General features: G+C 33.7%; 1 protein-coding gene and 1 long non-coding RNA gene across 2 annotated transcripts in view; one reads left to right on the top strand and one right to left on the bottom strand.

Moving 5' to 3' along the window:
* LOC139598788 (uncharacterized) overlaps positions 1–97 on the top strand; it is a 34,836-nt gene extending 34,739 nt beyond the window's left edge. Inside the window, exon 3 of the long non-coding RNA XR_011682008.1 lies at positions 25–97. This is a non-coding gene — a long non-coding RNA (uncharacterized lncRNA). The remainder of the gene's footprint in view (positions 1–24) is intronic.
* EYS (eyes shut homolog) overlaps positions 1–17,908 on the bottom strand; it is a 791,734-nt gene that overhangs the window by 650,518 nt on the left and 123,308 nt on the right. Inside the window, exons 4-6 of the mRNA XM_071445583.1 lie at positions 8,114–8,307; positions 6,157–6,284; positions 1,158–1,272 (exon numbers count right to left, since the gene is read on the bottom strand). Coding sequence (XP_071301684.1) covers positions 1,158–1,272; positions 6,157–6,284; positions 8,114–8,307 — 437 coding nt within the window. The remainder of the gene's footprint in view (positions 1–1,157; positions 1,273–6,156; positions 6,285–8,113; positions 8,308–17,908) is intronic.

The following is a 17,908-nucleotide window of genomic DNA, read 5'->3' as shown; positions in this document are numbered from 1 at the left end:
TTCTGTGGTCATCTGCATACCCAGGAGAAGGAGACCCCAGAAAATACGGGCCTGCCAGACTATCTTCAGTGCTTGCAAAACCATGGAAAATATTATTCTGAGAAGTATCCAAAAGCACCTGGAGTGTCTCAGTCATAGGTAACAGCCAGCACAAGCTTCCTGCCTGTCAAAACTTATTTCCTTCTATGAATGGAAACCCACTTAGTTTATCTAGGAAAGTGAGTGAGTGCAATCTTTTCAGCAATGCTTTCAATACTGTCTGTCACAAGACTCTCCTGGACAAAATACTAATAACCAGGTTACAAGATAGGTGGGCAACTGGCTCACAGGTCAGGCATAAAGGGCCATATTGAATGGTGTGACACCAGTCTGGTGACCTGTCACTAGTGGGGTTCCACAGGGCTCCATCCCCAGTCCAGTGCTCTTCACCATCTTTATAAATGACTTGGACAAAGAGCATGAAGGAATACAATATAAGTTTGCTGGTGACACTAAACTGGGAGGAGCTTTAAACTCTCTCAAGGACAGAGAGGCCCTACAGAGAGACCTTGACAAATGAGAGGGCCAGGCAATCACCAACCATATGGAGTTTAACAAGGACAAGGGCCAGATTCTGCACCTTGCTTAACATTTTCAGGAGCAATTTAGAGAGTTAAAACAAGCCGACCTGATATTTTTTTTCCCAAACTCTCAGTTGGAATAATGTCACCACACTACAGTTTCATCATCAAAGTTTTAAACTTGTATTCATTCTAAACAAGTTCATGTGTAGACAAGTAATTTGATTCTGGTTAAAAGGATGGCAACAGATGGTCTTAATTCAAGCAATGTATTTTTAAAGGCTGCAACACAGCTGTGATTATCATCTTGGTGGGAAATGACACTGGACCACAATTAGTAATATATTCCTTTTACTATAAAAGTACCCCTCAGTTCTCTTACTTGATATAGTACTAAACATGATCTCAGTAAAAAAGTAATAAAAAAATCCATATTACCCAAGAGAATTGCCCTTGTGTTATCAATTAAAGTAAATAAAACCTATAATATTGTGCCCCTCTTGTCTCTTAGAGTAATGAATGCATTTCAAGTTTGCTTGTCTGAAGCTTTTATACTTTGGAACACTGAATTAGTTTAACATGTATTAAATTACTTACAGTGAATCCTCCAATTACATTAAGACACAATCCTTCATTCAGACAGTTGATGCTGAGCAGCCTGCAGTAGTCAATTACTTCCTCACAGTTCTTCCCAGTGAATCCTGGCATGCAGCTGCAAATACACCAGTGTATTTTAGAGAACTTGCATTTTAAAAGTTAATTGTATTTAATTATGTTCCATAATTCTATTAAATTATGTTCTTGCAGTAACAAAACAAATCTCTTATGCTATTTAAAATAAATAGAATATGTTTCCAAGAAATTAAAAATCCCTTGCATGATTCTGAATAATTTTGCTTTTTTATAAATAATTTCTTTAATTGATTAAAATATTTTCTCGCTAATATTTCATATAATCTTCCAGAAAAAAAAAATCTATAATGAGGTAATATTTAATAAACTGTTGACAAGGTAACAAGATTTTGGAAAACTGTTAGAGAGGATAGGTCAATTTAAGCATCAGAGAGATGCTTTAATATAAAAATAAAAATGTGATAAGTGAGGAATAAACACCAATAATTGCTAATGAATAAAGAGTATAAATAGTAAATAATGACATGCTTAATTATGTAAATAACAATCTAGGCACAACAATGCATAGTTGTTTACGTGTTTGCTTAAAAGTTGTTAATAATAATAATAATGGAACAATGTAGAAAAATATTTGAATACTTATATCTTGACAGATAATCCTTGTAAACACTCTCACTATGTTCTTACAGACACAGCATACTCCCCTGTCTAAAGGCCATTTCTGGTATCATGGAAAAAAAAGATTTAAGAAGACAAAGGAAATGGTTCAGTTAGCTGAAAATTTGTGTTTGTGAAAGAATCCAAAAGTAATAGATGGAAATTTCTTTAGCTCTTTCTAAGAAGTTTTTTTTTCAAATTATTCAGTCCAGAAGCTGGAAATTATGAAGATTATACAGAATTGCTTCTGGTTTTCCTATGTCCTTGCTCCTAAGAGATATGGCATCTAGATGTGTTGCTTATGTTTTTTAATTTAGAAAAAACCTATCCAATTCCTGGTTTCAAAATTCATGGAGCTTCTCACAATGATGCAATATACTAAAGTTAGAGATATATTTTCCACAGCAACTTCTTGGGCAGCAACATTCAATAGAAAGCACCTGAGTTAACCAGATTTCTAAATCAGTTCAAGATGTTTATCTGTGGCTCTGAGTCTAAGGAATGGACAGACACATTAAGCATGTCCAGAGGCTGAAGTAATGTATTAACCTTAGTGAAGTGTTGGATTTAATCAGAAATTGGATTTAATCAGAAATCTCTAGAAACCAACCAGAATTCATGCATAGGACCATGTGGGCAGAGGTAAATGAATATGGAAAAACCTTCTGTAAATGGATATATGCTTGGAGGCTGGTATAGACACAACCACCTAAGAACACTCTAAGAAAGTTGCAATGAACCACATAATCCTCACCTTCTTCTTAAAAAAGATGCTACATGTGATCATATTTCTGCCATTTCAAGTACTTCGCTTCAAAATTCTTGCAAACTCTATTCTTAATAAAGTTCTAGTTCATGTATTGTAGTTAAAAGGAGTTTTTAGTAAGAAAAATTAAATATGAAGGAATGTAAATAATAATAAAAATATTTTGTATTTTTCCTTATAATTTTTAATAACATCTAAAACCAAGTCAGAGCAACTCAATTACAATGTTTCCTTTGATTTGTTTTTACCAATGAGCTGAAGTGAGAGAGTTCCTAGATTTTTTGCTTTAATCTATGATTATTTCATTAACTAGATAATCTAGAAAGACAATTTTAGAAGTGGCTTCTTCTAACTTTTATATTTGCTCATTTTTTCTGGTTTTGGGGATTTTTTGGTTGTTTTGCAATAAACATACTAATGTAAGGAAAGGGAAATGGAAGCTAACAGGAAAAAAAGTTGACAGTAAAGTTCTAAAGACAGCACGAATAGAACGTATTTTCTCAGAACACCCCCTTTCACATTTTTTGTGACTTTTTATTATCATAAAGTACATGGATAATAGAAGAAGATAGAAAGCAAACAATCATAGTTTATTTTGATGGATATGCTTGTTCACTGCCTATTTGAATTCACCTTAAATTTTGACATTTAGGAAAAAATGTGACTATTAGATTCTTAGCACAAAGTTGTGTGTGATATCAAGACTGAAAGGATGGAATTAGAATACAAGATAGTCATACATCATAACTGAAGTGGGGAAAATTAAATTGTTCCTGTTTCGTTTTATGTTTAGAATGGAAAATAACTGCTTTTCCAAAGAAGGAAGGATATGTTGAGAAGAAGGTGGGATTGTGTAGGATATAAGAATGTAGTTTGGGCATAAGGAGAACAACATAGCGTAGGGGGAAGCAAAATAAAAAGTAAAGAAGTAAAAAGTTCAATTCAGCTACTATTTTAACTTGTATGTGTATCTGACCTAAACACCATTACATTTATTTATGATGTTAAAATGCTATAGAAGTGGATCATGTTGCAGTGTGACATGTAGTATTACACCAAATGTAGTATGAAACACATGCAGTTTACTGTGGAGTGGCTAGACAGAGAGATATAACATGCAGTATTTGACAATGATTACCAAAAATTAATCAAATCTTCATTTAAAATGTTGATGAGCAGCTCCAAATCCCTCAAATTAAAGCAACATAATTAATATTAGATTTCCTTTGGGTGAAGTGAATTAAAACATGAATCACAAGCAGAAAGCGTCCAAGCCTGTGAGTTTAGAAAACTGAAACTGTCTAACCACTGCCTACTCTGTTAGCCAAGTAGCTAATGCAGAATATGGTTTTAAAAAGAAAATTTTGAATTCTTAAAACAGTGAAGCCTGCTGACTGTTGGACTTCTCTATCTGTCAACACCTCCTTTGCATTTCAGCACTCTGGCAAGATTGCAGCTCTCACAAAAAAAACTACTGGATGTGATCTCCTTGCATAAAATATGCAATTCATACTACTTAATAATGCTTTCTCTCACCTAAATGCCTCCTTTTTAGTACAGAGGCATAAATACTTCTATTAACTATTTCCGGTTAAGTGGTAATTAAAACTAATTTTAATTTCACCAAAAAAAATGAGAACAATATTTTTAATTTATTAAAAAATAATAATAAAAATATTGTAGTCAATAATTGAAGCCTTTGGGGACTGAATAGCAAAACTAAGGCAGAACACTGGAGATTTTCAACAAGCAATTGCACAGCGTAACAGAGAATCTCATCTAAATCCCCTTTCCCATGAAAGGTTGGACCAGAAGATACTTCTGGTATCTTGGCTGTTATATGAGTCTCTGAGAGTATTGTATATTTATTGTGTTCTAATATTCTGTTATTGTATTTTAGCCCTCTATCTTTGGACAAAGAAAACTGCAAACTTGTGTAAGATGTGTCAAGTCACCTGTTCTGGATATTTCTCTGTGGAAGATATGAGTCACTTTCTGGAGTTCTCCTTCACCAAGAATATCTGGTGGGCAAATTGATTGCTAGGGCTCACTATGGGGATTGAACACTATTCACAGTGTTCTTTTCTAGGTTGTCAGTCCCCCTTTTAGAACATTCTTAGTGTTAATGAGCTTATAACCCCCACAATGTAAAATGGGTTCTTAATTGTCCATTTTCATGTTCTGTTATATTGATCTAAATAATGACTTCCATGCTTATTCTCACATGAGATTATCAAAGGTCAACCACAATGTTTTCCCATAGACATTTTTATTAAACAATTCCTATGGTACAATGAGGTTCCCGGTACAGATCATTTCTACAAATACTTTGTGGAACTATAAAATATTCAATATGAATAACAGGGCCAGGATAATATTTTATGACTTCTTTTTTAATTTGGTTCCTGTTAATAAAGGTAATGTACATCTGGATATTAATTTTTCATGTTATGCATCTTTTTAAATGTGAACTTCAACACATTTCGTACTAATATAGACATATTGTGGGAAGACTGGCTATATAATAATAAATTATTAGCTTATATCCCAGTTTAAAGAATTGGAAAATTAATGATCGCTGTTCAGTGCTTTACATATCTATATGGGAAGATCTAACTGTATATGAGCTTGCATATGTGTGTTTGCATGTATATCTGTATTTAGGAGTGAATAAGAATGAAATTGTTTGGATTTTCTTTTTTGGGAAAAGTGTAAACAGTTCTACTTATACTTTTATTTTAAATCTTCTAAATTGAATCTCTGCTGGTGCACTGTAACTCTGTGTTCTATACTTTCTATACTTTTATATTTTTATGAAGTTTCTAAGTTCATTCATAATATGTTGTCAGGCATTTTTTTATCACAGCTTTCAATTTTCTGCTTTTATGAATATCTTAAAATTTGAAAAATGTTTACTTCAGTAATGCTTATCAGAATTTACTCAGGCAGCAAGAGAAAAGCCAAACAAAGGGGAACAGGATAAATTGTACTCCTTACTGATATAGAAAAAAAAATCTAAAAATCTATTTAAAAATGAAATTAAATTATACATTGGGTCACTTCTGGTATTTTCAAATGGATGATTTTTAGTGTGATCTTTCTGAATTAAACAGTTTTTCATATGCTGCTTGAAGGATCAATTTAAAGTCTACTAATGTGTGTCTGTGAACTATAAATTAAATAGGTTCCCTTATCTTTTCAGAAACAACATAAACTTCATGTACCCTAAAAGGGAGTGGCACATGTTGCATAACTACCTCAATTGTCATCAGCGTTTTAAAATTTATATATTTTTTTAATAGTATTAATAATGAAAAAAAATTATAGCCCTTAAATGCTTTAAATCTTTTTGTATTGCTCCCAGAGTTAACAAGAAGCCTAACAGAGTAAAGCACAAAAGATAAATATATATACTTTTAAAACATAAGTTTATAGTTTTCTGTGCTCTCTGTGAATGATGATGTCTTTTCTTTCTGCAATGTGTGTGATATCATCAAGTGAACCAACACAGGATTGAAATAAAGGAATATCCAATCTTACCGGCAGTTATAGTTTTGCTGTTGAGCTACACAAGTTCCATTATTTAGGCAAGGCAATAATTCACATGGATTCTGTATTCTCTCACAGAACTTGCCAGTAAATATTGGCATACAGATACATGCCACATCCTATAAAAGAAAGGGAAATTAGAAATAATTATTAGTTGTACCCAAGGCAGTACAAAATTTAGTGTTTATGGTGTTTACATTACATCCATTACTAGAGAGACCCTAACTAAGACAACTTTTCATTGTACAAAGCAGTCTACAGAGACACAATAGTTCTAGTCTCAGATAGGTTACAAAATTAATTTAGGACAAGAAGAACAGGCCTTCCAGCACAGATTATACCATACTTGAGTTTGCTAGATGGAAATATACCAGCTTCAAAATTACAGCTTCTCATAACTGAATCAAGAAGGAGTTTTATAACTAATTTGGGGTTTTTTCCTCATTTCTGGTTTTGTTTCAAGGCAATGTTTGCATCAATTAGACACTAACAGTACACAAAGTACATCAATAACCAAACCATCACTAACAAGAGGAGGAAAGAAAATTATGGATATCCATTTTTTCCTTCTATATAAAGCACAGTCTATGCTTCTCTTTAACAGTTAAAGACTGTCAGTTCTTGCAATCTGTAATTTGAACAGTAAGAAAAGTAAGTTATTTTACAAAACAAAATATTTCTTAGGGCTGACAGACACCCATATTTTCTATGCTCTTCTTAGGCCTTTTGAAGTCTGAAAGTAAAGGAAAAAGTAAAGGGGTTTGTTCCTCTAATGAAATTGGAAGTGCTTAGGTGCTTCTTTGAAACTGGTCTTAAAGATATAATCAAGAAACTTCAACTCCCACTGAGACATTTCTATACATGTGAAATAAACTACTACAATTGTTTGCCTATTGCACAAAATAGTTTGTGCTAGTATACCTAGTAGACAAAATATTTAGACAGGTTGCATAACTCAGAAATCTATCCATTTATTCAGTAATTTAGATGTCTCTTTTTCTCTCTGTGTGAATATGTATCACTGCAATATGATAACTAAGCTTTTGAACTCTTCTTTCACTGTTTTGATTCTGTACAATCCCTTCTATTTGCAATAGACATGCTAGTGAAAGGACATCAACAGTTTATTTTGACAGACTATTGGTATAACTTTAGCATTAAAAATCCATGAGTTTTGCATGAATTTATTCTATTTTATGAAAAGAAAAGGGAAAGAAAAAAAAGAAAAAAAAAATTATGCTGCATGAAAAACAAGAACAAGAAAACAAAATAAAGGTCACATGATGCTTCATGTTTGTGTCAGATAATTTTATTAGGGAGAAGGAAAAAAAATAACATGGGTAGTTCCTTAAGTGATCACCATGCAACTGATGTGAAACGGGGAGTTTGGGGGTTTTTATCATAAAAATGCTATAAACAGGACACATTGAGAAAATGGTATGTTTCTTCATGAAGCATGCAAAGCTAGTTTGAAAATTCACATTGGAATTGTTTTGACACTTTCATGGAACAGATCCTCCTGTAAGGTATGTCAAAGCATTTGGATGACAGCAAGGTGATTAGAAACAGACAATATGTCTTCACAAAAGGTAAATTATGTCTGACTAATGGTGTCTTTCAATGATCTAGTAACTGCATTGATGGGTAAGGGAAGAGCAACTGATACCATTTACCTTGACTTCTGTGAGACCTCTGACCTCACCCCACACATCACCATTTTTGCTAAATTAGTGAGATGGGCGGAAAGTTGTAAATGCCCCATCCCTTGAAGTGCTCAAGGTTGGATGCAACTTCCAGCATCCTGATCTAGAGTCAGTCTCTGCCCACTGCAAAGATGTTGGAAATAGATCATATTTAAATGTTCCTTCCAGCCCAAATCATTCTATGATGCAATGCTGCAATTCTATGATTCTCTGTTCAAATAGGAATCTCTAACACTTATACTTACATTTGGCAAATTGATACATGTGCCTCTGTTCTGACATGGCCTTGAAGAACATTCATTGATGTCAATTTCACAGTTGTGACCAAAAAAACCTGAAGGGCAATTGCAAACATATCCAGACTGGTTATAATGGCATATACCTCCATTCAGGCATGGCTGAGAGGCACAAGGATCACCAGATTCCTCACAAAATGGACCTAAAATAAATAAACATAAAAAAATACAGAGTGTTGGAGTGATGCTTGGCATGCTCTTTGGCATTACTTCTTTACTATGTCGTGTTTCCATATTATTTCTATTTGTTGCTGTTGTTGTTGTTGTTGTTGAGGGATTGAGAGTCTTTTATTGTGTGTCTCTAAATTCTTTTACACTGTGAAGCTCCAATTTCTGCCGGGGACATCTGTGAGCTATCCACCATCTAAAAAGCAAAGAATTTAACACAGTCCCAAATGCTTTGTTTGTTTTGGTTAATTAATGTGGTAGGAATCTCTGGAAGCAACTAATCCCATCTGCAGCAAAGGAAGGATGTGACTGGAGCCATGGTCCCATGAGATGCTGAATAGTCACTGAACATCTCACAGCAGTTATTATTAATGGAAGCTGAATCCAGTGGATTCCCAGACCAGGAGGTTTCTTCTCATTCTTGTTTACAGATCCAGCCAGTACTGAACCTGAATGTGCTTTGAGTAAGCAAACACACAATCACACACATAAATACAGTACAAATCTGCAGGCCATGTGAATCATCATCAACAGTGTCTTTTTCCTTAGATAAACATGAACAGCAGACAAATGAGCATAAGCACCAATGATGGCTCAAACTTTTTCCTTATCTCTGACTAGTTAGTATTGAGGTTCAACAATGAACATACACACCCCTTCATTTTCTAAATGTTATAAAGACAAAGCCTCATTAGTTGATGCCTCAAGAATCAGCATAGATTTTAAGTCTGTCTGATTTCCATATCCAGATCCTGAACCTCTTGCTGATTTGCTGGCTCAGAGCTTGAGTTGTTCCAGATCTAGATGCCATTCTAGTTTCTGGCTAGTCTAGTTCAAATATCTATCACTCCCCACTATGAGAGGCGTTAACACAAAAGTAGTAAAGAAAGATTGTTACTCAGTCTCTGTTGGCCTTGCAAGAAAAGAATCTGTAAAATTTCCCCAACTCACCTTCTTTAATTGTTTGAAATTTCCATGTCTCTCACAAAATTCTCCCTTAAATGTCTGTGAAATTCAGTGCTTGCTCATGGTGGTCTGTGCAACATTTGTGAGCCACTTATCCTGTTACTTGTTGAACTCAGCAGTTTCTCATGTTATGTCCAGTAGCTTCCCATGTTCTCCTAAATTCTTGTAACCCTAGGCAGGATTTACCTGATCTTTCTGCATATCTTAACATTTATGAACTGCCTAAGTATTTTTGACAATTAGCTCTTTTTAATCCTGTGACATCCAAGATAAAGCAGAATTATAGCATCTAAGAATTTATTTCCATTTACTTCTGGAAAATTATGTATCAAATGTGCTTTTTGAATACATTTTACTTTGATGCTCTGATTCAAACTACCTCTCTAATACATACTCACAAATTACATCAGAAGAAATTTTTAGCAATTTGCTGTAGTAATAATGCAGCTTTGTAATAAGTTCCTTGTGAAGCAGTAATATGTATTGATTCAATATTTTGTAAGTAATTTGAATCCACTGACTTAAAAATAGATATTCATAAAAGAATAAATTATACTTTACAACAAGATGTATAATTTCTAAATGGTAAACAAAATACTTTTAACTCAAATAGTAAACTACAGGATAAACATAAACAATTAATTACAAACCACTTAATAGATAAGTATATGAACCTCCAATAATTGAATTATGAATAGAATAGCTATCTAAAGCAACTGAAAATATGTGGAGCAACATTTACCAGAGGAGTGAAATATCACACTCTGTCTCCATTATACACCAGAACTGCTGATATGACAGGGTCAAAACATTTCCTTTTTTAATTCAGTTCTGTAGAAATAGTTATTCCAATAAGGCAAAATGAATTGGATCTATCTTTTAAGACAGATTATTCACTTGCCTTTAGCATCAGAGGACACTCAAGCATCTTTCAAAAAAATTTTTGCTATCTGTCATCACCATAGTAACCAAATTACAGTACATTGCAAATTCCAGATGTTAGGGCTTGCTAATAGAGCAAGCTAAGGAGGCTATTCCTCAGGAGAAGGTCATTAATTGCTATTTGTGTATATATAAGACAATATTTGCAACATGACGTGAGGGGGATTGGTGAATTCTCTCTTATTACTCAATTTACTGTCTAGCTGTCCTGTTCTACTTCAGTGCAACACTGTACCCCAGCAGTACTCATAGATGAGGGTATATATCAAGGCTCATCTTATTTTTTCTCCATTATGAACCACATTTGACAATAATGGGTGCTCCTGTCCCATCCACAGTAACAATCAGAAGAAGGAAAATGAGCAAAACAATGACCCCATTTGCTCTACCCAAAGGAAAGCCAGAAAGTGAAATCTCACTAGGTGAATGGAATAATGAGGTTTTCCTGCCATTGTTTCTACCCCTGAATCCATTCACTCCTCCGAGGTTTTTTGTGCCACCATTACCAAGCATTTCTTAGCCTCTTGTTAAAAAATGGCTCTTAATGGGATTATTAGAACAAAGAAAGACTAAATGAACAAAACAGGACAGAACAATGAAGACCAGTGCGGAAAACCAGATGAAAGAGATGCCTTTGGTAATGTCATGGTCATCTGCAGCAAAACTAGGAAAACAGTATTGCTCTGCTAAAAAAAAAAAAAAAAAGTGATGGTGCAACATTCTTTTAAGAGTAGACTAAAGTAGCTAGAAGAGGAAGAAAGAAAAGCCTGAGAGTGGATAGAGAAACACTGTCAATCACTCCATGAGAACTATATAAAGGAAAACTGCAGGTTTCAAGGATGGCAAAAGAAAGGAAAAGATATTTAGCTTATTACTTTTGTCCTTGGCATTTCCTTGCAAAGTGAGCAATTTTTATTTTTTTTAATTTGGGAAAGAACAGTGCATTTAATGGAAATTGGTAGCCAGTTATCTAACTAGATGAAGGGATATTAATTTAAATGAAGATATTAACTCTTGGTCTAAAACACAAGTCACATCTACCAATGTTTTTTACAAAGAATTCAGTCTTGAGCTAGAATTTTTCCTTACTCATTGAAAGTAATTATATCTTTTATATTCCTCTACTTTATAATTTCCTGTGTTCAGCATCTTATGTGAAAAACAAGAGCAACTTTCTTTCACCTGAACACCCATTCCTGATGAGTTTGACAAATCAAGTCAATAAATGTAATTCTGAAGAATGAGTGGTTTGAGATTTTTATTCTATCATTCCCAAACCTGATGTCACACTCAATCTATTTGCTAAATAAGATTAAAAGGTGACTTGAGTACAGTTCTTGGATAGGGAAAATATTAAGCACTAAAGGGACCATTAATTCAGAGTGTAAGAAAAGCAAATGACTGAAAAGAGAAGCAGAATGATATGATGTGAGAAAAACCTCACACATTTTTACCAGAGATCTCTTTATCTGACTGCCATGAAAGAATTGAATTCTAGATTTGCTGTCTTCACATCAATGTGTTTCAAAAAATACTTCTTTAACTTCATACAAGACAACTGCATAGAAGACATATGTAATATAATAAGCTTTGGTCAGAAAAGATGAATGACTGGTCCTCTAAACTTGCAAATCTGTTTATCTACTTTGACTCAAGATGTATACAAACCCTTTCAAAAGTTGTGAAAATCCGAAATTATTTCTGAATTCTTTTACTAAAATGTACACGTTTTGTCATTATCAGTGGCTCTTGTTGCAATATGTTTAAATAAATACTGAAATTCATATCCATGTTAACACTTACTGACTTCTTGAATGTTGTGGTTAGAAGCATGGTAAAGGGGAAATAGGACAAAAATAGATCTTTATAATCTGATGTCTAATGCAAGCCCAAGAAAAAGGACAATATTTAAACAATGCAGCTAGGATCAACAAATCAGTCCAACTAGTGTATGCATATTTGAAATTTTTGTACATCTTCTGAAGACCTGAGACTAAAATTGTAAAAAAAAAAAGGCAAGGCAAATTGTCTTAACAGCACAGATTTGATATATAACCTTCAATTTTACTTTGATATCAATAAAAACATGGTATAGGCATAGTATGTGCCCTAGATGCTGTGCATTTCTGTTACCAACAATTCCAACAGAAGTAATTTTTCCCTCAGTGAGACCCAAAAAGAGACATTTGCTTAAAATACTGAAGTCCCATTAGTACTTGCTGATGAATGATCAGCTACTCAAAGCTTATTCAAATTCTCAGGAAGATAAATGCAGAAACCATGTTCTAATGGGAGTTGGTTGATTCCTGAAACTTCAGAGTGGAAAAAAAATAGTTGTCAGCTTGATTGAATACCCTGATTAAAGAGGAATTTCCAAGAAATTAAAAGTATCATCAGTAGGATCAGTTCACCTTTGGCTTAAATATAATGAATTCCTGTTTGCTTTACTTCAATAAAATAAAAATTGTGGAAGATTAAAAAGCAGGAACAAATGAGCAAAGATTATCTGATAGACCAAAATGTTAATGAATTTTAGTTTAAGGAACTGAACCTTATTTCCTGCATCCTCGGTTGTTTTTACACATGAAAAGAATAAAATCTTTCACCAAAACAAAACTAATGACAGAAGAACCCCTGTCACAGACATATTTTATGAAAAATCCTTTTGTTAGGATTTTTTCTCCTGAGAAGCTGAGAGGCCTCAGAAATGAAAAGTAAACAATAATTATCTGCTGCTGTGGAATGCAAGAGGTGCATCTTTGATTGGTCTCATGCAATTGTTTTTAATTAATGGCCAATCACAGTCCAGCTGTATTGGACTCTGGTCAGTCACAAGGTTTTATTATCATTCCTTTCTATTCCTTGCTAGCCTTCTGATGAAATCCTTTCTTCTCTTCTTTTAGTATAGTTTTAATAAATCATTTTCTTTTAATATAATATATATCATAAAATAATAAATCAGCCTTCTGAAACATGGAGTCAAGATTCTGGTCTCTTCCCTAGTCCTAGGACCCCTTCAAACACCACCACAAACCCCAGCTTGTCCTTGTTCAATTTGACTGTATCCAACCTAGCCTTCCTTTCTATGGTTTCATTGCCATGTTATAGTGATAACCCATTTAAAGACAAAGGACATTCCTGATGTCATTGATAAACGTCACTCAATTTGTTAAGATATCACATAGTGATACTTACATAAATATCTGCGTTTACTGATTAAAATAAGTAGTTTCTATTTCAATTGCAGTATTTCTGGACTTCACATTTATGGAAACATTTCTCTTTCCAAGCAGCAAAATATGTTAAGAATCATAGTAGCATACTACACTTTATTATGATATAAGTACTCTCATTTTGTTGTTCCTCTGATGAAAAGTCAATATTTTCTAGAGCAGTTATGCAAAAGGCAGAGTAGACTGGTTCAGGAAACAGCATATGTTATTGTCAATTATTTGTACTTGTCTCAGAGTTATTTCAGGGTTAAGATAAAAAATTAAGTATGTAGTAGGAGAGAGATTTATTTGGAAGAGAGATTTATTTTCAGTATAATTGAAGCAAGTGACTGCCACTTGATGCAATCAATGATACACAATAGGCAGTAGACTGAATAAAGGCTGAGTATGAAGACAAGTATAAAAATCTAATTTTTAAAAACTACCATTATTATTTTTATATGTTCAGCTTCTATCTAGAATTATAGAAACCTGCACAATGTCCTTACACATGCCACTGATACGTATTATGCAAATGAACAACTAATTAGTAAACAACTCTTTTAATCTGATGACCATCAGATTTCAATTTATTCAGTTGTGAAAAGATTTCTACTATTAAATAATGCCTATCTTTTTAGTTTCATTTAAAAAATTATTAAAATTAGTTTAGTCCAGTCCACTTCTTGTTTTCACCTTCATGAGCTTCGTCAGATATCCTTCATTTTAAATGTAAAACTGAAAAGTGTCGCAGACATCTTTTCACTAAAAATCCTTTCTTTAGGATTTTTCCTTCTGAGAAGCTAAGAGGCCTCAGAGACAGAATGTAAACAATGGTTATTGGCTGTGGAATGCAGCAGGTCCACCTGTGATTGGCCCACCTTGGATGTTTATAATTAATGGCCAATCAAGGACCGACCTATCTTGGACAGAGTCCGAGAGAGCTGCTTTTGTTACCATTCTTTGTTTTTCTATTCTTAGTTAGCTAGCTTCTGAGGAAACCTTTTCCTTTCCTATTTCTTTTTAGTATAGTTATAATGTTATATATATATTATAAAATAATAAATCAAGCCTTCTGATCATGGAGTCAACATTCTCATCTCTTCCCTCATCCTGAAAACCCCTGTGAATATGGTCACAGAAAAGTGTTTTTAAAATTTTTCTCTGTAGAATGATTCTATTTTTTTCTATTTAAAAGTATCACTGAATCACAAGTTCTTGTCTTATATATCTGGACCCTGAAATATATCAATACTTCTATTACTGTGCTAAAATAATTAATCTTTAAATTCTTTTAAATACAGTATTTGCATCTTCATATGCATTTCTAATCAAAACTGATGAATGATACCTTGTTTTTCATGTAGATGAAGTTTCAGTAGGTCTTTCATGGAGTAAAAATCTCTGAAAGATTATAAGAGCTATAATCCTAATTTTAGACCAAAAAGGAAACAGCAAAGTTCACTGATGTTCTTTATAGAAAAGCTCCAATCAGCATATATGAAAATGGACATTTTAGAAGTAAATGAATGAGAAGAACATTAGCTTCCATCAGAGGGAAGCCTATTAGAGAAAAAATTATAGTACTGCTGGAAAAACTCATCAAGAGTCCTTAAAAACTTTCAGTTTTACCTCTTATCTTGGCTAACCACACTGTTCAAAAAATAGTGTGAGCTAATAAAACTGGTCTGATCCTGAGCAGATGCCATCCTGGCTGCTGCTAAGGCAGTGTGCATAGGCTGTCCTTGCTTCTGGAGGGCTGTTATTCCCTGGGCAAGAGCAGGGCATCACCCTAGCTGTAAGAGATCATATACCATTCCTCACTTAAAAGCACTTCCTAGTGCCTCCGTCTGTTGCAGAAAGGGGTGCTCAAAATGTTGCTAGAGGCATCAGGATAAGAGCTATAATGTTCAGATTGACAGTTATGACTTTTGTCAAGAACACCAATGCTGCCCAATCACTAAATGCCCAGATTTAAAATGGTCTTTCTCTTTGCAGCTAGCTGAGGGTGTTCACCACACAGAAGAATATCTGAGTGTGCCCATTAGCAATGAATTCACTTCATGGGTTTTACTACAGTAAAAATGATATGATATCTTTCCAAACATTTTTTGGAAAGGTGGTTTCAAAAATGTAGTGATTAAACAGTGTTTTCTCTGAGGCAATTTTCTACAGAAAGTATTAATTCAATTCCTCAACTGCTCATCAAGTGATAAGATATTGTCTATACTCCTTGTCTATACTGTTCCTGATGGCTCACATACTTCTGTGAGAAGCTCAATTTTTTTGAATTCTGAGAAATTACCCCTCTTAGAGATGAGATTACCTGGGATTCATGGACTTGCATTGTGCATGACGTTTCTCAACATGGTTTCTAAAACTATGAATGGGAAACACACTTCTGATTAAAATCCTAACTGAAAACAGAGCAAGTAAATATGCTAAGCAGGACAGCCTTTTTCTTCATTAAAATTGAAAAGTATATGTGATTCCAAACTAAACTAGGTCAATAAATAAAAATTTTAGAAAGTAGGATACATATGTCAACCATATATTTTTTTAAAAATTATAGTTAAATCTGTGCTAACAGGTTTACTTTGCATAATAATTTATTCTGAGTGCCTTCTGGACACACTTTTCTTTGGCAAAGTGATATAGATTATATTTGTTGCATTATTCTTAATTCAGTTATGCAAAATTACATGCCTCTCATATTTTTGGGCAGTCATAATTGTAATTATTTATGATTTATCTCAATGGAACCTCTGATAATCTAGTGTAAATCAGAAAAAATCCCATAAAACATGTTGGATGGATCTAGACACATGACATCAACATATCCATTAGGCATACTTATCAAATTCCTTCCTTTCTTTCTTTAAGAGGGGAAGTCAGCAGATGAAGAGTAAAATTTAGATATTTGGACACCATAACTTTAGGCTAATACCTATTGAGAGACGAATAAAGGAGCTGACCTGCAATTGAAAGTTCCATAAAAAGCTTTTAAAATTTGGCTGTAACATGTCTGTACTATAGACATCAATATTCTGCAATCATGATTATGTCATAATAAATGTAAACCTTTAAGAATTCTAAGACTAGTTGGAAGCTTTTTTGCTGTTGACAATGATGGTGATAATTGCTATTATCCATCCTATTGGCAGTAATATTTTCAAGAATTCCTCTGACACTAGGATAAATTAAAGATGCAATAAGTTACATAATGACAGTGGGCAGTTCAGTTAGTTATGCGAATCCAGGAAGAAGAGAATTAAATAAATCAGCCACCAGAAAGTTGGTATTCTTTTATTCCTCTGCTAATATACTTTTTAGAACAGATGACAGGTGATTAACTTTCTCTTCTCTCCTCAGTGTTACCAGCTGAATGATGGCAAAAGATGTTTGGGCTGAAAAATCATGTAGTTTCATGAGAATACCCAAACACTTTCCTCCACAACAAATTATATGATTTGTGGCTTGGTCTTTTCTCCTGTTTGCAGTCAAAACTGTGTGAGAAGACAAAAAAAGCTTGTATAAACATGTGCCAAGCCATGTTGATACATCACCTCTAAATAAACAATATACAGCTATGAACAAATGCAGCTCACAGCAATAGCATATTATACACAGCTGCAAATACTGAATTTAAAAATATTGAAAAACTTTCACTACTTTCAAATTTTCAGATGAGAATATACAGTTGTTTAAACCCTTTAATTTCCTCAAAACAGCTCGAACCTTTGGAATTCACTAATTTGTATGAATTCTTATTCCCTTAACAAAATTCTTTTCATAATCAGCTTGATAGATGTGAATAACTGAAGCCTGTGATTCATTTGTCTCCATAGTTTCACAGCTAATTATTGTTAAAAATTATACATCTTTTTATAATCTGTAGTAGTGTGGAAGCAGTATACAATTACTCAAGAAGCAAGAAATTGACATAGGGAATAGTCTTATCAAAAGATAATTGATTTTTCAAGTCTTTGACAAAGGAGTCTCTTCAAGATATATACATTTACTTTTGTTTTATCCTCAGAAATCACAAGTCTAAATGACAAGATACTTCTGTTACAGTGAAAGAGGATTTTGGCTGAGATGAATTCCTACTAAATTGCTTAACAATATTCAGAAACATGACTGTAGGCTTGAGGCAGCTACTAAAGACCTGGGAAATGGGTCTTCAGGAGATATAGCCACTTGAAATTCAATAACCAAGGTAAGGGTTGAAAAGAAATGTAAATTATAGGAACATATTCTGGGAAGGTGTGCCCTTGGGCAACTGCAGAGTACAGGGACGTGTGCTAAATAAGGGAAGTCTGGGACAGCACAGGGATTGAATATTTTGAAGAGAAGCAGGACACACCATGTGATATAGAAAGTGAGACCAAAAAAAGGCTTGAATCTCAGGATTAGAGAAGCACATCACAGCAGCAGTAGGATGGGCTGAGTAATT

Source organism: Agelaius tricolor, unplaced genomic scaffold, assembly GCF_023055355.1.
Source record: "Agelaius tricolor isolate 1412-34295 unplaced genomic scaffold, bAgeTri1.0.p SCAF_1, whole genome shotgun sequence".
NCBI classification, from domain to species: Eukaryota; Metazoa; Chordata; class Aves; order Passeriformes; family Icteridae; genus Agelaius; species Agelaius tricolor.
Note: the sequence above shows the minus strand (reverse complement) of the source record. Positions and strands in the feature narration are given on the sequence as shown.